The 26,219-nt window shown below is 40.2% G+C and overlaps 1 protein-coding gene across 1 annotated transcript in view; it reads right to left on the bottom strand.

The window, feature by feature from the left end:
• The window catches only part of SLC12A2 (solute carrier family 12 member 2), an 83,079-nt gene that overhangs the window by 40,385 nt on the left and 16,475 nt on the right, over window positions 1–26,219 (bottom strand). The window contains exons 3-9 of the mRNA XM_048504363.1: window positions 24,284–24,359; window positions 22,002–22,097; window positions 19,755–19,894; window positions 17,617–17,727; window positions 15,501–15,609; window positions 9,398–9,525; window positions 8,851–8,935 (exon numbers count right to left, since the gene is read on the bottom strand). Coding sequence (XP_048360320.1) covers window positions 8,851–8,935; window positions 9,398–9,525; window positions 15,501–15,609; window positions 17,617–17,727; window positions 19,755–19,894; window positions 22,002–22,097; window positions 24,284–24,359 — 745 coding nt within the window. The remainder of the gene's footprint in view (window positions 1–8,850; window positions 8,936–9,397; window positions 9,526–15,500; window positions 15,610–17,616; window positions 17,728–19,754; window positions 19,895–22,001; window positions 22,098–24,283; window positions 24,360–26,219) is intronic.

Genomic DNA, 26,219 nt, shown 5'->3' with positions numbered 1-26,219 from the left:
GATCCTTTTGGGAGTAGGGAGTGCCTGTGAGCCTGCCTCCTTATTATTGGGGGGCCCCTAGCTCACCTATATCCCAAGTGGCAAAGGGAGGTCCAGTGAAAGGCTGGCACCCAACTGCCCTCTCAATTACTTGCCACTCCTTGGTTTCCCCTGGCATGAGGACTGGGGGAAACGTGTTTCATCGGGTTGGCAGGTGGATTGCCTGATGTCAGGATTTGTCCTCATGCTGCATTTCTGACCCTTGCCTGAATCCAATAAACAAGCTGTAGCCAACACATTTTGCCAACAAAGAGCTGTCCGAGTGTCACAGGCTTTCAGGGATTTTCCCACATGTACCCTTAAGGTAAATAGCCCTTTCTTGCCAGGCAGACCTCCACAATACGGCACTTGCACAAACAGAAGAGGCACTCATTAGGTCCATTGCTTTGTGCCACCTTGCTATTACATTTGACATTTTTAAAAGAGATTTATCCACTCAAAATTCCTCTCCAAAGCAACTGAAATGGAAGCCAGTAGTAAATGTCCTCACTCCACAGAGATAAAGGGAGAACTGAGGGTGAAGAGTGTTCCCCATCTCTGTGACATGACAGTTTGGGCAGGAAAGCCTCAGCTCAAGACAGAGGGTGGGGGAGTACTCCTCTGAAGTTAAAAACTTTCTAGAAGCTTGGTAGTCTAACTCCACACCTGGCCTATGCCTGCACAGTTACCAGGTGGGACTGCACTGAAGACACAATGATGCACTTTATAATACAGCTTAATAGATGTGGGCACATCAGGCATGCAAATACTTGAACCAGTATTTAAAGAAAAAGGAGGAGGAGGAGGAGGAGTTTGGATTTATATCCCACTTTTCTCTTCTGTAAGGAGACACCAGGTGGTTTACAAGCTCATTTCCCTTCCTCTCCCCACAACAGACACCTTGTGAGGTAGATGGGGCTGAGAGAGTTCCGAAGAACTGTAACTAGCCCAAGGTCACTCAGCAGGAATGTAGGAATGCGGAAACACATTTGGTTCACCAGATAAGCCTCTACCACTCAGGTGGGCGGGTAGGGAATCAAACCCAATTCTCCAGATTAGAATCCACCTGCTCTTAACCACTACACCACGCTGAGCTGAAAGACTTAAAGCCTAGCTTTACTGTCTGTCAGTCAAACATACGGCAATATCCATTCTGAGCAAGAGTGTTTTATTTTATGATCTTGAGTTTTATTATCCTAGCCAGAATTACACAGATGTAACATTGATTTTTCAATGATTTTTTAGATGCTTACCTCATCTATGGGACTGAAACTCACGCCAATGTAAAGATGCTTAAAGGGGGAAGGAAAATAGGGGACATGTAAAAGGCCATCTTATCTTCCATGGGAAAGAGACAGAGGATCAGTCTGAATTTGCACTAACTTTAGAAAGCAACTCTAGAGCCTGGATACTGAAATCTAACTGGGTCCAGCTCCTCCTTCCCCCCATCCCTTTTATTGCTGCCACCTTAAAGAGAAATAAAAATGAGAGAGAAAAGAGCCTGCTCTATAGCAACTACACTGTGATACTGGTTGGAATGACTGATCTTTTGAGAAAGGTAAAGTTACCACTATTTTTACATCACTACTACAAGCTTTAAAGCTTTCCTCCAATTAAAGAGCCACTAAAACTAAAGGAAGGTGTCTTAAACTAGACGAGTGGTTCTCAACCTTCCTAATGCTGTGACCCTTGAATACAGTTCCTCATGTTGTGGTGCCCCCCAACCCTAAAATTTATCCATTTTACAGATGGGGAACACTGATGCAGAGAGTCTTAGGCAACCCCTGTGAAAGGGTCATTTGACCCCCAAAGGGGTCGCGACCCACAGGTTGAGAACCACTGGATTATACTACCTTCTTTCAGCCTATGTTATATCAGCCCACTGATTTTAAGTTTCCCAGCTTGTTTAAAGAAAGATGGCTTATTATATGTACAATAATTTTAGTGTCTCCAATTAAATCCAGTGGGACTTCTTTATGAAGAAACATGCACAAAATGACTTCATTAGTCTAATCAATTATTTTTAACAGTTTTTATTACTTTGTACATCTCACGACAAAAACTAATAAAAAAGGAGAAGAAAAAGAAGTGGGGATCCAACCTTAATCTACATCCAGAAAATAGATAGGAATGAAGACAAAAATTGCAAACATGAAAACTTATACTCAGAGGTGGGATCCAACCAGTTCTCACCACTTCTCTAGAAGTGGTTACTAATATTTTCTGAGTGCCGAAAAGGGGTTACTAAAGCAACCTCCCTGCCCAATAGGGACTGGAGGTGCGTGTGTGCGGCGGCGCCACAGTTTGAATCCCACCACCATCGGAACCTGTTATTAAAACTTTTGGACCCCACCACTGCTTATACCTACATACAACCATATGATTTCCCACCCAAATATTGCTGTCAAAATTAACCAGACCCTTATGTGGTTAACAAAAATGAAAACCTCAAGCCCAACATCAAATCTTCTTTATCACACCCTTTCTTAAATCATGAAATTAAGCAACATTCACATTATATAAAAAGGACAATGTATCTTCTTAATTTATGTGCTCGCTTGGGAAGCACATATACATTAAAAAAAGCCTTATCAGTTGTTGAAAACCATGTAAACTGAACTGCTGGTTCTACTGAAAAAAGAGTCAAGGGAACATATTCTATTAAATTACTTTCAGAGATTGAACTGAAGGAATTCTCCTTTGCTTTTACTGATCTGCAGATTAACTTTTTTTAGAAATGACAAGGTCTGGGATTTATACCTATCATGTGACAAATGGCAGCTCGGAGGAAGGGGACCAGTTATATCAGTATATTATTAGTATATTTGTTTGATTTCTAAAATGCCAGCTCAAAATAAATGATGCTGATAAATCTTTTTATCCTGTGCTGAACCTGACTATATTGCAATTCTGTATGTTTTAAAAGCATGTATTTCTCTATAGCAGTCTGCAACACTTAAACAAACAACAAATGTGTTAAAAACTGATCATACAAATTATAAGAAACTTCTGAAATTATCTCCCTGAAGCTCAGAGATACTTTGGATACAAATTTTATTCTTACAAAAAACACGCAGGACCCAGGTCTTTAGAGATTTCTATAATAAGATTATTATCCTGAACAGTACAATTATGAACTGCACAGTTGATATAAGATCAAACAAAAAAATCTCATCCAATTAATAATTAGAAAACAGTGAATAAGGGAGAAATGTCAAATAATAATATGGCAGAGACTCATCTAGGTTTGTAGCTAAATTTGAAAGGGGCATAAAGAAAAAGATTATGCCATACATGCTAGATAATATGCATTTATACTGTACTCAGAAGAAAGTTCAGAACAATGTGAAATTTACTTGTATAAAAGACTACAGGTAAGAATTGTGCCAGTGTAGTCTATTTGCTAAAGCACTGGCCTAAAATCTGGGAGAACCATGTTTGAATCCCTGTTTGTGCCATGCAAGCTTGGAGGGTGACTTTGGGGTAGTCACACAAACTTAATCAAACCTACCTCACAAAGTTTTCATAAAAATGGAAAAGCAATGGAAAAAAGTATAAGTCACTTTGATTTTCAATTTGGGGGAGATAAATGGGAAATTAAAAAATTAATCAAAAATGAAAGAGGCCATAAGGCCCATCAAGTCAAATCTCCCGCCATGCAGGAATACACAATCAAAGCACTCCTGATAGATGGACATCCAGCCTCTGTTTAAAGACCTCCAAAGAAGGAGACTGCACCACACTCTGAAGCAGTGTATTCCACTGTCAAACAGTCCTTACTGTGAGGAAGTTCTTCCTAATGTTTATGTGGAATCTCTGTTCCTGTACCTTAAATCCATTACTCCTTGTTCTAGTCTTTGGAACAGCAGAAAACAAGCTTGCTGCCTCTTCAACGTGACATCCCTTTAAATATTTAAACATGGTTATCATGGTCACCCCTTAACCTTCTTTTCTCCAGTTTGCTTTTTTCACATGGGAGCTGTGAAAAAGGCAAACTCTATGCTGGGGATAATTAGGAAAGGAATTGAGAATAAAACTGCAAAGATTGTCATGCCCTTATATAAAGCCGTGGTGGGACCGCACTTGGAAGTACTGTGTTCAGTTCTAGTTGCCACTTCTCAAAAAGGATATTGAAGAGATAGAAAAAGTGCAGAGAAGGGCAACAAGGATGATTGAGGGACTGGAGCACCTTCCTTATGAGGAGAGGCTGCAGCATTTGGGACTCTTTAGTTTGGAGAGGAGACGTCTGAGGGAGGATATGATTGAACTCTATAAAATTATGCATGGGATAGAAAATGTTGACAGAGAGAAATTTTTCTCTCTTTCTCACAATACTAGAACCAGGGGGCATACATTGAAAATGCTGGGGGGAAGAATTAGGACTAAAAATAGGAAACACTTCTTCACGCAACGTGTGATTGGTGTTTGGAATATGCTGCCACAGGAGGTGGTGATGGCCACTAACCTGGATAGCTTTAAAAGGGGCTTGGATAGATTTATGTGGAGAAGTCGATTTATGGCTACCAATCTTGATCCACTTTGATCTGAGATAGCAAATGCCTTAACAGACCAGGTGCTCGGGAGCAACAGCCGCAGAAGGCCATTGCTCTCACATCCTGCATGTGAGCTCCCAAAGGCACCTGGTGGGCCACTGCAAGTAGCAGAGAGCTGGACTAGATGGACTCTGGTCTGATCCAGCTGGCTTGTTCTTATGTTCTTAAACATACCTAGCTCACTAAGCTGCTCCTCATAGGGCATGGATTCATAAGAACATAAGAACAAGCCAGCTGGATCAGACCAGAGTCCATCTAGTCCAGCTCTCTCTACGCTACCCACCAGTGCTGAGAGCTCACATGTAGGATGTGAAGCGCAATGGCGCTTCTGCGGCTGTTGCTCCCGTACACCCGTGCTGTTAAGGCATTTGCAATCTCAGATCAAAGAGGATCAAGATTGGTGGCCATAAATCGACTTCTCCTCCATAAATCTGTCCAAGCCCCTTTTAAAGCTATCCAGGTTAGTGGCCATCACCACCTCCTGTGGCAGCATATTCCAAACACCAATCACACGTTGTGTGAAGAAGTGTTCATTAGTCCTAATTCTTCCCCCCAGCATTTTCAATGAATGCCCATGGTTCTAGTATTGTGAGAAAGAGAAGAAAAATTTCTCTCTATCAACATTTACTACCCCATGCATAATTTATGAACTTCAATCATATCCCCTCAGCCGCCTCCTCTCAAACTAAAGAGTCCCAAACGCTGCAGCCTCTCCTCATAGGGAAGGTGCTCCAGTCCCTCAATCATCCTTGTTGCCCTTCTCTGCACTTTTTCTATCTCCTCAATATCCTTTTTGAGATGCGGCGACCAGAACTGGACACAGTACTCCAAGTGCGGTCGCACCACTGCTTTATATAAGGGCATGACGATCTTTGCAGTTTTATTATCAATTCCTTTTCTAATGATCCCCAGCATAGAGTTTGCCTTTTTCACAGCTGCCATGCATTGAGTTGACATTCCCATGAAACTATCAACTAAGACGCCTAAATCCCTTTCCTGGTCTGTGACTGATAGCACTGACCCCTGTAGCGTGTATGTGAAGTTTGGATTTTTTGCCCCTATGTGCATCACTTTACATTTTGCTACATTGAACTGCATTTGCCATTTCTGAGCCCACTCATCTAATTTATCAAGGTCCGCTTGGAGCTCTTCACAATCCTTTGTGGTTCTCACCATCCTACATAATTTGGTATCATCTGCAAACTTGGCCACCACGCTACCCACCCCTACTTCCAGGTCATTTATGAATAGGTTAAAGAGCACTGGTCCCAAAACGGATCCTTGGGGGACACCACTCCCGACATCTCTCCATTGTGATAACTTCCCATTTACACCCACTCTTTGTTTCCTGTTTCTCAACCAGTTTTTAATCCATAGGAGGACTTCCCCTCTTATTCCTTCATTGCTGAGTTTTCTCAACAGTCTCTGGTGAGGAACTTTGTCAAAAGCCTTTTGGAAATCCAAGTAGACAATGTCCACCGGTTCACCCCTGTCCACATGCCTGTTTACAGACAATTCCAGACCTTTTATCATTTTGGTCACCATCCTTTGGACCCATTCCAGCTTGTCAATATCCTTCTTGAATTGTGATGCCCAGAACTAATCACAGTATTTCAGATGAGGTCTGACCAACGCAGAATTGAGTGGTATTATATATATCCCTTGATCAAGACATTATACTCCTATTGAAGCAGCCCAGAATTGCACTGGCTTTCTTGGCTGCCACAGCACACTGCTGACTCATATTCAGTTTGTGGTCTACTAAGACTCTCAGATCCCTTTCTCATGTACTGTTGTCAAGCCAGGTGTGACCCATCCTATTTCTGTACATTTCATTTTTTCTGCCTAAGTGTATCTTACATTTATCTCTGTTGAAATTCATTAGTTTAGTTTTGGCCCTCTCTATCAAGGTCATTTTGAATTCTGACGCTGTTCTCTGAGATATTCGCTACCTCTCCTCATTTGGTGTCATCTGCACATTTGATTGGCTTACCCTCTATTTCAGTGATGGCGGAGCTATGGTACTCCAGTTGTTCGTGGACTACAACTCCCATCAGCCCCTGCCAGCATGGCAGGGACTGATGGGAATTGTAGTCCATGAACATCTGGAGTGCCACAGGTTTGCCACCACTGCTCTATTTCATCATTCAAGTCACTGATACAAGTATTGAATAGCACTTGGACCAGGCCAAAACTCTGTGGCACCCCACTAGTCATTTCTCTCCAGGATGAAGAGGAGCATTGATGAGCAGCACCCTTTGGGTTTGATCAGTCAACCAATTACAAATCCATCTAACAATAGTTTTGTCTACTTGTTTTACTAGTTTGCTTCAAAGAATATTATGGGAGATCTTGTCAAAGCCCTCACTGAAATCAAGATATGCTACATCCACAGCATTCCCTTTCTCTACCAAGCTTGTCACTCTGTCAAAAAAAGAGACAACATTAGTCTGGCGTGACTTCTTTTTTGAAACCCATGTCAACTTTTAGTGATTATGGCATTCTCTTCCAAGAACTTACAGACTGCCTGTTAAATGATCTGCTCTAGAATCTTTCCTGGTATTGATGTCAAACTGACTGGGCGGTAATTATTTGAGTCGTCTTTTTTCTCTTTCTGAAGAGGAGAACAACATTTGCCCTCTTCCAGTCTGTGGAATTTCTCATGTTCACCAGAAATTCTCAAAGATTATAGCAAGTGGTTCTGAGATTACTTCTACCTGTTTTTTTTAAATACCCAGGATGTAGTTCATCAGGCCCTGGAGATTTGAATTTATTTAAAGTGGCCAGATATTCCTGTACTTTATTCCGTGCTGAATTTCCCCTATTGTGTTTTCTGTTCCATTTTCCCCTGGTTGAGCACTGTTTTCCTTTTGAGAGAAGACTAAGGCAAAGAAAGTGTTGAGTAGTTCTGCCTTTTCTCCAACCCGTTAGTATTTTGCCATCTTCTCCATGCAGTGACCCTACCATATCCTTTTTCTTCCTTTTGCTACAGACATGACCAAAAAAGCTTTTAAAATTGTTTTTAACCTCTCTAGCAAGCTTGAGCTTGTTACAGTCATATGTAAGCATGAGACAAAATTATTAGTCTCATGCCAAGAATCAGTTATTCTGTCACTGCATAAAATTCACAAACAGGCTGCCCAAACAACTACTTCTAAATGCATGATTAATTGACAATCTCTCACTAAGTTGAGCTCAGATTGCTGGAGATGTGAGGAAAAACTAGGCTTATCTCAGTTACAGGTAATGGTCCTGTAGGATCCCAAAAACATAGTCAGAAGTAGCTAAGGAAATTAACCATGAATGTTTCCTGCTTTAAAGAATCCATGAAAAATTAATTGGTTATCTTCCAAGACAACAGACAGATGGTTCTTAGTAAGCTTAAGGGCCTTGGCAGTACTTGAAAGGGCAGAAAGGCGGGATATAAACAGTAAACATATAATTATTCCAATATTACCAAAATCTGGTACAAAAAGCTTGGAAAATCAACCAGTTCTCTCGAAAGCCTAAACAAGGGTGATTAAAATGGTTGACTTCTTAGTTAAACCCTGAAAAGTCTAAAATCAGATGGTTTAGCTGCTCAGCTACTGAGTCTCTCACCTGCTATTTCTACTTTGTGCACATATATGTGTATTCTCTTCATTTAAAATGTGAGTCAATAAAGCCAACTGCATCTTGTTGAGAAAAATAAAGTGAAAATTGAATATTGCTAAATATAGTAGTTATAAAGTAGCCTGAAGAGAAGCAGGGTCAGCCACAGTTAATACTTAGATAAGACCATCAAGGAAGAATTGGAATGCTTTGCAGAGGAGGGCAAAGGCAAATAGCCTCTGATAGTTTCTTGCCTTTAAAACCACACAGTACTGAGGTTACCATGATTCAGTTGCAACTTGATGGCAAACAATTATTAAAGCAGTTTTATAATTGCTGGAAACAGAATTGTTATTTTTATAAAAGCACCAGAAGAAGACAAATGTATCAAAACTCATCATGCTGGCTTATCTGATGTATCTCCAATATTTTCATCAGTATTCAATCAAACAGAAAAACAAATTGCTTTGGAACTGTCTGAATACAGCCAGATATATAACCTCAAAGGTCATTAACTAGATTCGAGTTCAGTAACACCTTAGAGACCAACAAGATTTTCATGATATAGGATTAAAGAGTCAAAATTTCCTTTGTCAAATGTAAAGGTCATTCTGCATTCAACTGGAAAATACAGCTTCAACAATATGAAAACGTGATGTATAATAATAAATTAAAATTAGATATTTACCTACAGATACAGCAATTCCTGTGTAAACCACAGTAGTAATTAAGATGGCCAACAGTGTCCCTTTAGGAATGGCTAATTGGGGATCCTGAAAGAAAGAGTCAGTCAACTTTTAAATCCAACAAAAAGTTTAAACTGAATGATTTATTTTTATATTTATTTGTATTTTACATTTATATTCCACCCCTCTCCTAGTACAGGAGGTCTTGGGACAGGTAACAAATCAAATATACAAATATTTGAGCCCTTTGGGGGTAGAGAGGTCTATCAAATCAAATACATACATACATACATACATACATACATACATACATACATACATACATACATACATACATGGGAAGAATTAAAATAAATTAAAATCTATTAAATACAAACAATAAGACAGCACCTGAAGCTCCCACCCTGATAATAACAGACCCTCCTCAAAGTAAGTGGGGGGACGACCAAGGGGAGCATATAGAGAAATGGGAGGCTGTGCCCAGTGACCAGGAGATATAGCAGAACAGCAAGATTAAGCCAAAGAACACAAATATGCATGAACACTCACCGCAAGATCACCTGAGATATTGGCGCCAGCCAGAATGCCTGTTGCAGCTGGGAAAAATATAGCAAATACCGAAAAGAAAGTTTCCCCATCTCGGAAATCTGGCCCAAAATTCTCTGAAAATATTTCAGCTGTTTAAAAAAATAAATATATATATAAATATGTATTCAAATATATAAATACCCACAGTAGTCACTATTCACCTAAGTAATCAATTTTAAAAACTGCCTAAAATAAGTTATGCTAAGGTGACTAACCTATTGGTCGTCATAAACAAATAATATTTACTCAGTTTTAAGAAGAATCCAGATATCCCCAGCATACAGTTGCACTGCAGCATTTTCTGTGAGAGTATTTATGCCTTCTCTTAAACTGAATTTGTTGTGATTTTTTTTCAAACTCAAGAATTCAGCTTTAGCTTTTTTAAAAATTTAAGAATTCAGCTGTAGTGTCAAGCTGTTTCAGGAGGACAAATTATTGAGATATCTCAGAGATACTGTCTTTCAAAAACTGTCCTTTCTTCCATCTCATTTTAACTAAATTAATTCCTCTTCTTGCATAGATGGTTCTCTGGTGGTATTCCTGAATTTTCTGAAGAATGAGCAGTGATTGTAGCTGGCTACAATGGGAAAAGTGGTATTTAAGTTCCCTGACTCCCTACAGGTGGTAATCGTAGTAATAAGCAGCTGCAGAGGAGAATGAATTAAAAGCAAAATAATACTGAAGGGAAATTCAGAATCTCTGTTGAAGGGTACTTACTTCTAAAGAGACATGCAGCAGTAGGTCTTCACTCATGTAAATGGATTTTATAGGGAATGCAGTGGTGAATAAAATGCCTTGTGGAACTACTGTTTTAAATTCATGTGTACATAAAATCTTTTGGTAATATGAAAAGGTTGAAGTGCATAACTACCATTACAGAAGACCCTCATTCGCTTTTTTTCTCTAAACATCTACAGTTCCTAATCCAATGTAGTTAAGGATGCCAAAGAACTGCAAGGCAGGCAAGTAATTTTCACTGTTAAATCACATACACACAAAAAAGGCTTGGTTCCTGCCTAAATTTCTATGAGCATTCTCCAATCCCGCTCTGGCAAGAGGCCTCCAGTTCCCCTTCCCCAGTTTTTCCTTGATATCCCATTCCCAAAAGTAAGCATTTCAGAAGATGGCATTATTTGTGTGTCATGAATGCATCCCAGCATTTACTATCACATGTAGTAATGAGTCTACCCTAACTAGATCCCTAACTAATCTACACTAACTAATTTTGCAGCTCTCTAAAAATTGTATATATTCTTAAAATTTTAGAATTGCCTTCTTCCCTACCTAGACTGCACCAGCTGGCTTCTCCAATTCAGCTTGTACAATTCAGCAAGTTCTAAACTTTGAAGACAGTCAGTTCAGCAGTGATGAATCTAAGACTCCAGACTGCTGGCAGCTGGCAATATGGCAGCAGCAGGCTTCTTCTCAACTACCTTATTTTCTTTCTCAAAGCTGGCAGGCAGATAGAAGGTACGTGGCCAAGAGTCTGGCTGGTACTAGCATAGGATAGGATTTAGGCAAGGAGTGAAGAAACAGCAGTCACTTGACTAAATTCCCTCCAAATTCTTCTGTTGACATCATGACTTTTTAAAAAATATCCAGATGGGTCATGCATAGAAAAGCATGAGAAGGAGGTCAGAAGAGGAATGGCAAGTTGGTGGGCGGTGGGATGAGGAGAACAAATATCTAGGTGCCAATGTAACTGCCAAGGATTTTTTTTAATAATAAAAAGGGGTTAGATTAGCATCGTAAGCAGAAGGAGATGGAAACCATGTTGAGTTCTCAACTACTCTAACTTACAGCAACTTGGAAGACTTAATACTCAGGCAAGCAGGGATAACTAGTGTAGTGGCCAAGTTTGCACATGACGCAAATTATTCAGGATGGTAAAAACCAAGTATGACTGTAAAGAGCAGGGGCGTACCTAGGCAAACTGGTGCCCGGGGACAAAACCTGAGTTTGGCTTTGCTAAAGTTTGCTAAAGTTTGCCTGGAATGGCCGAATGCTGTGAGCATCAAGTTCACTTTCAACTTGGTGCCCACAGCATTTTCCTCTTCCACACACATTTTAGCAAATTTGGTTGGTTCCTTTCAGGAGACTCACACCAGCAGCCCTACAGGAAATGCCCCCACCCAGAGCAAGACCCCTACCACAGTGCCTCCCATTGAAACCTCTACCACAGAGCCATCTGGGCATAACAGAAAGCCCCATTGAAGTCTATGGTGGGAAAAGTAATTTTTCCCACCACAGTACTTGCTGAAGAGTCTGGCAGATTCTGGGGAATTTCTCTGTGTGTAAGCACTGGCTGCACATTTCTGAAGATAGAGGCACCAGACTTTCAAGGTGGCTCCAAGAGGTCTTGGGTAATAGCATCCAAGCTTGGTGAGCTTTGCTTCTGGAGTGGGGGGCGGAGTTGAGAGAGTTCTGAGAGAACTCAGCCCGCAGTCTTTCATGTGCAGGAGAGGGGAAACAAAATAAGCCTTGGGGGGGGGGCATAAAATTGAACCCTCAGAAGCAAAGGTCTCCAAACCTGGATGCTATTACCAGGAGGGCCTCCTGAGCCACCTTGAAAGTCTGGTGCCTCTATCTTCAAAAATGTGCAGCCTGCCTACACACTCAGAAATTCCCCACGGGCTACAATGGAGCAAAGTCACTGCAAAACAAAGAATCTTGGGCAAATTTCTTGGGGTGCCTGTAAGGGGTGTATTTTTAAAGCTAGTGACACCAAAATTTCAGGGTATCATCTGGTAACTATTCTTATGATGCCACCCAAGTTTGGTGAAGTTAGGTTCAGGGGGAACAAAAGTTATGGTCCCTCAAATGGGTAGCCCCCATCTCCTGTTAGCTCCCATTGAAAACAATGGGGATGGGGGCACCCCCTTTGGAGGTCCATAACTTTGCTCCTCCTGAACCAAAAATCACCAAACCTGGGTGGTATCATCAGGACAGTCTCTGGATGGTACCCTGAAATTTTGGTGCTGCTAGCCTTAAAAATGCGCCCCCTGCAGGCCAAAATGTAAAAACACTAAAAAAATTAAAACACACAAACGAGCCTGAAATGGTGGCGCCCCCCCCCCCCCACGTGACCAAATGTGGGCACCCGGGGACATACGGTACCCCCTTCCCCTAGGCAGGTACGCCACTGATTCAGGGCCAAGAGACACCATCAAGAAATGCCTCTATGCCCTGTAATTGGATCTTTAAAGTAACTGGTTGGTCACTGTGTAAGACAGAATGCTGGACATAAATGGACCATTAGTCTGACTCTTCATATGTTCTTATGTAAGCAGCGGAAAATTCATATAAACTTTGGTTTGGGAGTCCCTGCTGCTGCTTTGTTTTGCTGTTAACTTATAGAGTTAGCGTTCGGATGTAAAAGGAAATGAAATATAGTAGTGAAGTAGTATAGGTAAGCGGGAAAGCCTCTTAAAGATTGATAACATTATTAAAATATAATTTAGTACACCTTCCTTTTCAAAACCCATCAAAGTTGCAAGACCAAACAAGCTGGCTTAAAATACTCCTACAAATGTATTCATGCTTCAAACGTATGGAAATAGAAAGTTAATGCTCCTGGCTCTACTAGTACAACTAGACAACTAGACATAAGAACAGTTTTTTCCCGAATGCCATCACTCTGTTAAACAAATAATTCCCTCGATAATGTCAAACTATTTATTATATATTTATTATATAATTACTGCACTACTTTTTTCATCATTCCTATTACCCATCTCCTCCCAATTATGACTGTATGACTATAGCCTGTGCTGACATTTCATTTTATTTTATGATTTTACATTTTATGTTTTTATTACTATTGATTGTTTCCTGATTGCTTACTAGACCTATATGACAATCATTAAGTGCTGTACCTTATGATTCTTGACAAATGTATTTTCTTTTATGTACACTGAGAGCATATGCACCGGAGACAAATTCCTTGTGTGTCCAATCACACTTGGCCAATAAAGATTCTATTCTATTCTATTCTAGTACAGTCTCACGTATTGTGATTTTCTAGACTGCAAATTTAGATATAGTTGTCATCTGTCAAGGCAAAGTGATTTTATACTTCTAAGCCACCACTGATACAGAGGGCAGCAAAGGGATAGCAGACAGTTGCTGCCTAGTAATTCCCACGTATGCCTTATAGTTCTTGTTTAGATTAGGGAGAAAGTCATACAAGGTTGATAAATAGAGGCAATAGAGAAGCGGAGGGAGGTACAGCTAGCCATTGAGGTAAGCGTCTTGTCATGGGACTTAGTCAGATGCTTAGGAGGTCTTCATGAAGAAAAGTCTAGGAATGGCGACAGAAAATGAGGTACTTGGAAGAGTATGTATTGTGAACCAAAGATGAAAGTTATACTACAAAGTTTGAAAGAGAACCGGGAAAGGGAAGTGGTTACTGAAGTTCTAGAAAGGTGTAAACTAGAAGAGTAACAAATTGGCACATGCTCATATACAAGGGTGGCTTCATTATGTTGATAATACAGGGACATTTAGGAATTGGGGTGAGGGAGGGGTTAGTATAGAGGAAACAAAGGAGTTAGCAAAGTGGAACAATGGAAACTGTGTAGAGTAGAAGTGTTCTGCATATTCTCCAGTCATTCCTCCCAAACACTGCCCGAGCCCCATATTAGTCAATCTACCAATCTGTCATGCCATTTTATTGGTTCACACATTACAGATTACCAACATCTACACTAACCCATTAGCAACTATTGTACTTGAGCTAACTTGGAGATCCTGTCCACCTCTACATTCATGCCATAGAACCCAAAAGTCCTGTTTAATGCAAATATTGCATCTTGGATAGTGAACATATTTGGGTGTGTATAACTATTACCAACAAAGAAAAAGGTAACAGAGGCAGCAACAGAGACATAAGGAGTTATAAGTACCAAATAGGATATACTAGTGCTTGCTTCTATCTCTTTCCCCCTTATACTCACTCATTTTACTCAGAACCATTTATTCTGTCATTTGTCCTATTATTCCACCACTGGCTTGCTGTTATACACAACACCTGTAACTGTGTCATTTCACCACTTCTTCCCCATGGTCTCATTATTTTACAGGTAGTTTAATTCACTTTTCATGCTTCTTGGAGCAAGAGTGAATTTATAAAACTATTTGTTGACAGAATATAAGAAAAAGTGAAACATGCATATGGGTCGAAAAGGAAAACATATGTAGGTGTGCTATACAGGATCTGCCATGCAGTCCATGGGATATGAAGTTGTCATGCAGTCTAAAAAGAATTCGTTTACACTGTCAGTGGCTTTTACTAATAGTGGTTTACATAGGATTGTAGCAATAGGGAACAATCACAAGAATCATTTTTATTTAATGAGCCTTACTCCCAGGACAGTATTCTTAGGATTGCCTTAGTCTTCCAGGAAGATGCAACATTAGAGTTAATACAAGGGTCCTCAACATGGTGCTTGCTGGCACCTTATCTGGCACCTTATCTGGAACCAGCGAAGTGTTTTCACAGTAGTGGGTGGGGCCACTAGCAACTGGCTGTGCAGATTAAAATAAACATCGCTTCAACAGTCACTACTTTTATTCAATCTCAACCCTCTTTCCCAGGGTATTTTTAAATTACCCAACATTTCCTCTACTCTTCAACTTCCTCTGAGTATGTCTATGGCACCACCTCCCACGGCTGCCATTTTGTGGTTTCACCCTTCACCCTGTGCCAGAACTCCAAAGATGCCCATGGGCTCAAAAAGGCCCCTAGGTTAGCATGAGTGTGAACAGGAACTCACACATGGTAACTATGTAATCTTCATCTGTTCCAGGCCAAGGCCAGATGGAAGATAGGGAAATGCGCATGAACTGTATTGGAGTGATGACTTCCATATAATATGCTGATCATGCAAAACCTTTACACTCTGGAGACCACACACAGAAAAAACAACAACCCCAAGACGTCCTTCAGACTTTTTACAGTCTTATAACTCAAGTTAAATATGACACTAAAGAAACACATTCTGTTACCAATTTTCCATGTTAAATTGGGTGAATTAATTGAAAATGCATTTCATACTACTCTTACCTTTGTAGCCAAAGAAGCCTCTGGGTTTCTTGCTCTCAAATGGAATAAATGTTCCTATGATAAAGTCAACGATAGCTACTAACAGGATCACCAGCAGAACAATCTGTGCCTATAATTTAGAAAGCAATCATTAAAATCACTCATCTAATACATAATACAAATTTTACCAGGAAGTTCAAGACTTGGCACAATTTTATATGTTTGTTCCTTTTTCCTAAGGTTTCAGTCAAAGCAGTATGAACAGAAAGGTTGTAACATGTTCAAGAACTTAAATATTATGTTGCATTTTGCCTCCAAAGTTTATATCATTCTGCCACACCCCTTGGCACCCAGCTCTGGGGCAGAAGAGATGGAACAGGGCACTGCCCTAGGCATTGCCAGCAGGACAGTCATGTTACAGAAGGAGGTCCCACATGAGTCTGCAAGTGCTTGGGAGACGACAGGGAGAAGGACAACCAGGGGTAATTCTCAATGGAGAAAAAACCTACACACGGGCAAAGGTCTCCTTTGAAAAGAAGACCTACTCAAGAGTAGACACAATGTAGCAAAATGTAGCAAAAATGGGTGTGTCCAGGAGGAGGAAGATAAAAAGGGCCCAGCTGAAGGGAACCGCAGAAGCCAGGACTGGGGAAGGAGAGCAGTCAGCCAGGCTGAGCACTCTACAATCAATAGAGACACAAGACTCCCCTAGACATGGAAGGTGGCAGACAATGATCAACACTAGCCTAAGGCTTGGGTGGCCCTACCTAATTCAAATATTAATCCTGTCAGAAAGGGTGATGGTCAGAGCTAAGGGTTAACCAAGACCTGGCGAAGGACCTTGGCAGGAAAAAACAGACCTAGAACCTGAGTGAAAGCAGGTGGAGGTTAATAAGGAACAAACCAGGCAGGCTGCAGGATTACTTAACCTTGGGAGCTGGTAACAGAGACTTAGCTAATAAAAAGAACAACTTCTCCATATCTTGAATTCTGACTACTCTTTGACAACATGGATATAACACCCCAGGAGGGTGTGGCGCTAGTTCCTGGGGTCCCCCCCCCTACATGCAGGATAAATTAAAATAAAAGAATATTTTAAAATCATGTGATACTAAATATCTGTGCTATTTTTCCCTGATTTTATTCCAAACAATTAACCGATGTTCTTGTTCTTGTGTAACTAGTCAAAGAGCTCTTTCCTTAATTTTACTTTGTAGCTTCCCTCAAGGATTTCTCTCTCTAAAGCATTTCAGTTCTTTAAAACAGCAGAATTTAGGAACACTAGATACAGTTTTGACATCAGATCAATACTGTATGCCTTTACTTTTACAAGAGAACTTCTCCACATGGACACAGAACCATTTGATACCATGATTTTTCTTCATGCCACCAAAAGCTTGATGTTAGATAACTATATGAAGAAATCCCACATATCAAGGACCAACAAATGTCACAGATGTACAGTCACTTTGGATGTTCCTTTTTTAGTAACTTGAACACCACTATGAGAAAAGTGGATGTGGAGATATAATATACAAGGTATATAATACCCAAATAACTCAAGTGGACAAGTCAGATTAGTCTGTTGCAGAAAATATTTTTGGCTTACAAAACCTTAAAGACTACTACAATGTTAATTCAATACAAACGTTTGTTGACCAGAGTTCATCTGGCTCTACTTTTATTCCAACATAAAATTTGAAGAACTAGGAATGTTAGTCTTTAAGGAGCCAAACAACTGTTGCAAAACATTGTAATTCATATGTAAAGTTGGTATAAGCATGTCTACAGACATCCAGGCCTGCTTTCATGGAGTTACATTCCCCATTGAGTATATCGGTCTTTATAGAAGACTCTCTTCACCTTTGCTACAGAAAATTTTTTGCTTCACAAGCAAATGTTAGGTATTTGTAGCATGAAACAGCTATTTTGCCCAGCTAATTTTAAGAATCCCTCTCCTGGTAACTGTATCACAGTCTTAGGTAAAGTTATTGAAGAATGTCCTCCAGTTAGAAATCTGAAGGTTAATGCTTGAATTCCAATGTATGATTTTTGAAAAATTATTTAAAATGATAAGGCACATTTTCAGCATTATTTCTTTTCTCAAAACACTAAATGCTTAGAATATTGTACTTACTTTAGCTTCCCATTCCATTCCTGCTACAGAGATGCCCAACAAAATAACAATTGTTATGGCTCCTATAATTCTGATGTCATTTGTTCCATCCAACATAACTACTCCATGTTCCTGTGAGAAAATTTGAAATTATATGCAGTGCACTATTTACTAAAGACACAGGACAAGAAACTTAGCTATCTTAATTGAAAGTGTGGGAAAATGCACACAGTGTCATTTTGGCTGCATTTCCAAAGTCAGATATCAAGCACCTTCTGATTTCTTTGATGAGTTTCATCCAAAACTGTTATTAGGTGTTGAACACAGACATAAAACCAATGGTGGGATTCAGCAGGTTCACACCACTTTGGCAGAACCGGTTGTTAAAATGGTAAACAACCAGTTGTTAAATTATCTGAATCTCGCCACCAGAACGGGTTGTTAAATTATTTGAATCCCAACAATGCATAAAACCCAATGCTCCTGAGAGTATGATTGACAAAGTAAGGCCACTACCTAAACCACACATATTTTACATTTAGTGACAGCAATTTAAACCAAACCTGAGAACAAAATTAATTCAGAAAGGGTTTCTCCAGTGAACTCAAACTGAACCCAAATCTCAGTTGTCTTGAACCTGAACTGACTCCCTGGCTACTAAAGCTACTAACAATTTAAAAGGAATTGGTTCAGTAATCAAAGACACAGGAGATTATTTCAAAGAGAAAAAACTGCTGCACAGCATCTCCACAGAGAGAGAGAGGAAAAAAAATGTTACACTATACCTCCAGCATGTAGCCTCCAAATCAGAAAAGTTTGGTTAGCACTTGCCTTCCAATTCTGGTCTAGAAGGCAAGTGCTGTCTATTGTTAATCAACAGACGTTTTACAAAAAATTATGATTAGCACTGTCAAGGAAATTGCAAAAGAGAGCTGTGGGAGAGAAGGAGAGCACAGAAGCCCAAAAATCATTCCATGATCCTTAAAGCCACAATTCAGATGATCATCTGAAATAAAACTTAACATTTTGTCAAGAGTTAAAAAATATTATTGAATCTGAATTGGAAAACTGAACAATATGATGACTGAACATTCTGTTTAGTACTCAGTGAATCACCTAAACAGGGCTCTACAGGCTAATGGTTACTCTAATACAGAAATCAGAAGGGCTGCAAGACCAAGAACAAGCCACATGAACAAAGATAAAGAGCCATCTAGAGGGAAAGTGTTCTTACCATACATCAAGGGAACCACTGATCGCATAGGAAAACTGATGAAGAAGCACAACCTACAAAACAAATCCTACAGACCCACTAAGAGAAGGATTCAAGCAAGATGCTCACGTTCAGCAAAGGATAAGAGAGGATCCTTTGTAGCTACTGCAGAGGTCTATAGCATACCTGCATGCAGCTGTGAATGAGAGTCTACATAGGAACCACCAAGCGCTTAGGCGCTGAACCCAGACACGCATTATCCAAAGAACCACCGAAAAGCACTGCAGACAATTTCAGCCAGAAAAAATCAGCAATAGCAGAACACATGATAAACCAACCTGGACATAGAGATATTATTATTTGAAAAACAGAAATTCTGGACCACTCTAGAAAGCCACTATGTCAGACTACACAGAGAAGCAATTGAAATCCATAAGCACATGGACAATTTTAACAGGAAGGAAGAAACTATGAAAATGAACAGAAACTTGGCTGCCAGTGTTGAAAAAATACTGAAGTCAAGACAGTGTCTAGCTCCAGCTCCACACAAACACAGGATTGACCATAAGACAAAAGAAACAAAGGCCAGGATACTTCTATTCAGATGCTCTCCCACCAGTGATCTTGCTATCTACAGTGTTACTCCCAGGCTATAGTCTTCATTGTTACTCATACTTCGATTCAGATGCCCTCAACTATAGACCTGGTTGCCGTCTGTGTTACTCACAGACAAGGTTTCCCCACCCACCCTGGACACTCCAACAGATATATACTCCACTTGCTTTCCCAACATCAGATCCTCTGAAGATGCCAGCCACAGATGCAGGCGAAACGTCAGGAGAGAATGCTGCTAGAACACGGCCATACAGCCCGGAAACCACACAGCACCCAAGACTCATTTTATTTTGCTATGATTATAATAAATGAACAAGAACAACTTGCTTACCTTAAGCAGTTCTACAACTGTCTCTGCAAAACCAACAACATACATGGCGACAGCAACTGCATTAGCAAATGCAAATATCAAGCCAATTGCACCACCAAATTCTGGACCCAAGCTTCTGGAAATCAGATAATATGCTCCTCCTGCAGGGAGTGGGGGGACACAGTAAGTTTTAAGACAGTGAATAAATAACTGTAAATACAAGAGTATGATTAACACATTACACATGGTCCATAAAGCAAATGCATGCACTTGGGTGACAGGGCAAGTTCAGACTTTAATAGTAATTTGTCTTGAACTACATGTGAACCAAATGCGGGGCTACCCTTGAAGGCAGTCTGGCAGCTGGAGCTGGGGCAGCATGCTGCAGCTCGGCTGCTAACACCCCAGGCCATGTGCATATTACACTAGTACTGAAAGATCTGTTCTGGCTCCCAGTTTGCTACCAGGCTCAATCTAAAGCTATAAAGCCTTAAATGGTTTGGCACCGGACAATTTGAGGGAGTGCCTTCTGCCATACAGACCAGTCTGGGTGCTGGGGTCATGTGGAGGAGGGCACCCTGTGGCAGTCCCCTCTGAAATGAGGGTGGTGGTAGCTGCCTGGAGGGCTTTCTTTGCAATGGTCCCCACTTTATGGAACGCCATCCCATTAGAGGTCTGACAGGTGCAAACATCATACAACTTTTGGCACCTGGCTAAGACTGTCATTTTCACCTGGGCATTTAAGTGATTGATGTCATCTACTCTCATACTATTTCCTGAAACTTCTCCTCCACTTGCACCTGGGGGGCAGGAAATAGGGAGGTGATGGATTTTTGGGTAACAGGTAATTGGTTTTAGGTATGTTTTTAGGAGTTTTTATCTGGTATATTATATTTTTATTGTAATATTGAATGTATTTTATTATTTCTTTCGATTTTGATTTATTTATTTTATACTGTGTAACCTGCTCTAGGATGTATTTGAAAGGCAGAATTAAAATCCATTAAATAAATACATTTCAAAGCTCTAGATAATCAAAAAGTAACCCAACAATTTTATAAACACCCCTGAGTTGATCACTGAAAGGTGACACCCTTGGAATCACTATGAAAACAGTTTTCAGGGAAATAGCACAAGAACTTGCTATAGGTTTAACAGTTGGAACAGGATGGGATGTGTTTTATTTCCACTTAATCCCCTAACAGTGATATCAGAAAAAAGTAAAATAAACCAAAAATGCTGTGTACAATATCTTCTTTCTCAGCTGCAAATTTTGCCATTATATCACAAAAGGGACATAAAAATCTAGCAGAATTAAGAGTCATACCTTGCGAATTTTCTCCACCAACCAAACTAAATCTGTATTATAGGTCCAGAAGAATTAAGCTCATTTACTTTATCTGATTCAGATGTGATCGTACTAGTTTTCCCATTCTCCCTACAAGGAGGGTCAAGTTTAATAAAGTGAATGTACTGTTTTGTTTCACTGGCAGGGAAATTCAGAAATTTCTATTTGAGCAAGTTTACTTTTTCTTATGCTTATTACAACATAAAAACAATATATGCATATTTAAACACCAACAGAAGACACACTCCCCAAATTTATACAACTGCAAAAAAAAATTCTGAAAGAAAATTGTGGTGTTTTGCTATGTAAATATTTTTTGTGTTTAATTTCCATGTTTTAATGTAAATTTAATGTAATGCTGCTCTGTCCTGGATGGCCCAGACTAACCTGATCTCATCAGATGTCAGAAGCTAGGCAGGGTCAACCCTGGTTCGTACTTGGATGGAAGACCACCAAGGAATGCCAAGGTTGGCTGCTGTAGGTTCTCCAGGCGACATGACTGTGGCCTGGTAGTTTTAGCTCCTAATGTTTTGCTCACATCTATGGCTGGCATATTCAGAGGCATGTCCCAGAAAGATGGGTTTCTCTCTGCAGCTCAGTGTAGCATATAGGAGCATACAACCCAAGTTTTCCAGTTCCTTTTAGAATGTTCTGCTTTTTAATAGAAAATGCATCACTAAAATTGCAATTTGAATGCAAAGACTGGAAGGGGGAAAAAGGCATCTTAAACTTTTCCTATAGTGCAACTTTCAAGCACCACAGCACAATTGTGTGCTGACATCTTATATGACTGTACCAAATTAGTTTTTTTTAGAAATACCATTTATAAAGTACTTTCATAGCAATACTGTTAACTTCTTGAACAGTAAACTCATACTCTATGTATAAGACAAATCAACCCATTGATATATGTAAATTACCTCCTCTCACAAAGCCATTGGTTGCTATTGCTGATGTAGACAAGCCTGTGATAGTGGTTACAACAGTGGCCATTGCAATGACTAACACTGCGAGTCCTGTAAAGAAAGAAGCAGGAATTTGTTCAATCATATAAATTATAATTTTCCTATAAACAAATAGCAAAAAACCCACTAATATTTCAAACAATTAAAATAAAATTTTAATAGAATCAGTCAAAATAACAAGCATTAAACCAACATGCACGTTTAAAGCATGATGAACATGTTTGTGTACGAGGTTTCCTATTCACCAATTAAAGTATCAATGTTCAGTGCAGAATCCTGAAAATAATACAAAGAAGGAAAAAGACATACTTCATCTTTTGTTGACACTATATTAGCTGCTAATTTCCAAAAATGGAAGAACAAATGCCTGCTGTCAAAATACTACTTTAGAAATCCCACGCAAAGCTAATACTTCAAGTGTCAAGGGGCTGAACTGTCAGGCCGTTTCCGCATGGAGGCGGAAATGGCTGGGTCGGCGCATTTCGCGCCGACCCAACGACGCTGGGACTGTCCGCATGGACGGTCCTGGAAACAGCCGGGCAGCCGGCGCCGCGGAGCACCGGCCGACCCGGCATGTCCCCGGGGCTCCGGCACGTCGCCGAGGCCTGGGGACACCCCCCCCTGGCCCTGCACGCCTGCTCCAGCGGCGCAAGGCAGGGGGCGTGTCCCCAGGCCTCGGCGACGCGCTGGAGGCCCGGGGACAAGGTAAGTGCCGGGAACAAGGCGGGGATGGAGGCGTCATGAAGCCGCTGCCATTTGCTCGGCAGCGGCTTCACGGCGGCGTTTCCCCGAAAAGAGCGCTTCCAAGCGCTCTGGGGAAACGCCGGCTTCGCGACGGGCGGCGCGACTGCGATGTAGCTGCGCCCCCTGTGGGAATGGCGGCCTGGAGACGGCGTTTTTGCCGTCTCCAGGCCGCCATTAAATGCCCGTGCGGAAACAGCCTCAGAAACAGAGTAATCAATAGAGAGATCTTGGGGTTACAGTAGACAGCTGGATGAAACCACTGTCTTAGTATGCAGTACTGATGAAAAGAGCAGATTCTTTTCCAGAGGTTATTATGAAAGGGGTTGAAAACAAAATGGGTAGCATAATAATACCCTATAACGCCCTGTGGTGAATCCACACTTCAAATAATATATATAGTTCTGGCCACCATACCTCAGGGAGTTCATTGCAGCACTGCAAAAGATGGGCAGGCAAAATTTAAAGTGCCTGTAGCACCTTTCCCTGATGAAAAGGCTAAGAGGTTTACAGCTTTTTAGTTTGAAAAAAAGGTTACTTGCAGGAAGGAGTAGAGGTTTGTAAAATTATGCAGGGGCCAGACACATTCTTCTCCCTCTCCTATAATTTTCTTACACCCAGTGAACATATGAAACTGCTTTACCCTAAATTAGTCAAGGTCAGTACTGCATACTGCTTTCTAGGGTCACAGGTAGAGGTATTTCATATCTCCTGCCTCGCTTAACTAGAAACCCCAGGGACTGAACCTAGGACCTTGTTTAGATGTTCTACCACTGAGCCACGATCCTTCATCTGAAGTTAATGGGAAGTAGAGTCAGAACACACAGAAGAAAGTACTTGTTCATATTTAACTTGTGGGATTCAGGATGTAGTGATGGCCACTAGCTGCAGTTAGCTTTATAAAGGCAGGTTTATCAATGGTTATTAGCCACAATGGCTAAACAGAACATCCATGTTTATCTGAGTAAACCTTTAAATACCAGTGGTACCAGGCAGGGTTTTGACTTCTTTGCTTTGCCTGTAGACTTTCTATGAGCACTGTATGAATCATGATCCTGGACTAGATTGCTCTGATCCAGTTTTACAGGGTACCCATGTTGATCTGCAGTAAAACATCTAAATTGGTGTCCAGTAGCACCTTAGAGACCAACAAATATTGGCCTCTTAGATGATACTGAACTGAAATCTAGCTGGTTTGATCCAGTATGCCTACTCTTTATGTGTACTACCTTCTTTTCCATTGGCTTCTTCTATAGAAGAAACTACAGAACAAGAACCCTACTGCTCTGGAGTGTTACACAAAAGGCAAAACATTGCATATATACTATCTCTTAACTGAAGTAATGTAGTTGAGGGGAAGAATGTCACAGCCATACTCAGACTACCACCTTTATCATTCAAATTCCCTCAGTAGTTACAAGCTATAAGTCATATAGGTAATGCTCTCAATATGAAAATAGTAAACAAAATGTCTTTTACTTTCTGGTTATACTTACCTATACCAGCCTGTCCTACAATCCAGGATAATCTAATAAAGAGCATAACACCCCATATATTCAGCATGCATCGTACCTATGACATAAGAGTAAAGTCATTAAATGTTAACATATGTATATCTTAATTGTTGCAGTTATTGAATAATTTTTATATAAGTCACAAAGTCAAATTTGGAAGCTTGATACTAGTGCAGTCAAGAATTGGCAAACACTCACGCCAGACCTGTAGCCTACCAAGCAGAAAAGATTCAACAGTTACCATGCACTTCCCTCACCCCATTCTTCCAGTCCTAGATTGGTAACCAAAGTTGACGGTTGGTTGAGCTGCTGGCATATATAGTTGGCTTTTCTTAAAATAACATCACAAATGATACGTGCTATGCAGAAAGAAGGTAATTGCTAAGTCTGTATCAATGGAAACTATGTATCAAGGATGTGATCAAATTTCCAATGCTAAAGCACACTTACCAAGGAATACATCTCACTGAACTCAGTGGGACTTGCTTCAGAGTAGACAAGTACAGTTGGGGAACCAAAGGGCAGAACAGGTTCCCCAAACAAATTATATTTTCTTCCAAGAGGGGACAAGCAGCATTAACTCCATTTAAATTACTTTAAGGATCACTAAAAAACTCTTATGAAATATTTAAAACTGATGAGTGAAATACTGTAGAGGTTTAAGACTACTGTTAAAGGATGTAAACTTCTAAATGGTTTCTACTAATTGTGTCATAATTATGTAAAATAGTCTACACTACAGTATGACACATTTATACTTCCTATAGGCTGTAGACTTTTACTACTCTTAGTTATTTGTGCCTGCTTTATATTCTTTTAGCACTATATTTACTGAAGAAATGTAGAAGAAAAAGAGTTTTCCAGATTAGAGTTTGTAATTCACATGAAACAACAGGGAATCAAACACCGTTCTCCAGGTTCAAGTCCACCACTCCTAACCAACACACCATGTTGGCTCTCCACATTTTTAGATTTCACGTTTTTAGCATAAAGCTTCAGTGGCTTATAAAACAGAGCAATAAAACCACCTGCATGTGACTTGCAAAAGCAGGATTCAAAGCCATAATAAAAACCAACAACAAAACCATACAAAACATTTCAAATACCATTAAAACTGTAAACCACCAGGACAGATTTCACCTGGTATATCAGTGTCATAGAATGGTATCTAATAAGCATGCCTAAATAAATTATTCCAAAATCTGATACCACTAGGAAAAGGAGTGTATACTCTGAAAGGCTTCATTATCTGAAACAACAGAGTTTCATTTAAGAAGAGGTGGTTCTTTAAATACCAGTACTTTGAACTGGGGCTAGAAACAAAATGGAAGCCAACAAACATCCTTTAACACTGGAATGATGCATTCATGGCAGTCATTTCCAGTTAATAATCTGATCGATGCATTTTGTACTAAAATTTCCAATTACTTTTTGAAGGCAGCCATGTGCATATTACGTTATCTTGCCTGGATGTTACAAAAGTATGTATAATTGCAGTCATCTTTTTCTTAAGACACAGTTCAGTGCCTTAGTGATCAGTTGTTTGCTTTCCATCATTAGGACTGGATATATTTGTTTGAATTAAATTATATTTATGCTTCTTAATAATGATGCATTTTAAGTAGCAAAGCAAATTTAAACTTGATTCAGTTCCTTCCAAACTCCCCCCACTGTTTCTGGATTCAAGTTTTCTGAAATTTTTATATCTTTATGTGGTATAGTGGATAAGAGCAGGTGCACTCTAATCTGGCAAATCAGGTTTGATTCCCCCCTCCTCCTACACATGAATCCTGCTGGGTGTTCTTGGGCTGGTCCCAATTTTCTCAGAACTCTCTCAGCCTCATCTACCTTACAAGGTGTCTGTTGGGATGAGAGGAAGGGAAGGAGTTTGTAAGCTGCTTATGGTTGGGATAAGTAG

Source organism: Sphaerodactylus townsendi, linkage group LG07 (assembly GCF_021028975.2).
Source record: "Sphaerodactylus townsendi isolate TG3544 linkage group LG07, MPM_Stown_v2.3, whole genome shotgun sequence".
Classification (NCBI taxonomy): Eukaryota; Metazoa; Chordata; class Lepidosauria; order Squamata; family Sphaerodactylidae; genus Sphaerodactylus; species Sphaerodactylus townsendi.
Note: the sequence above shows the minus strand (reverse complement) of the source record. Positions and strands in the feature narration are given on the sequence as shown.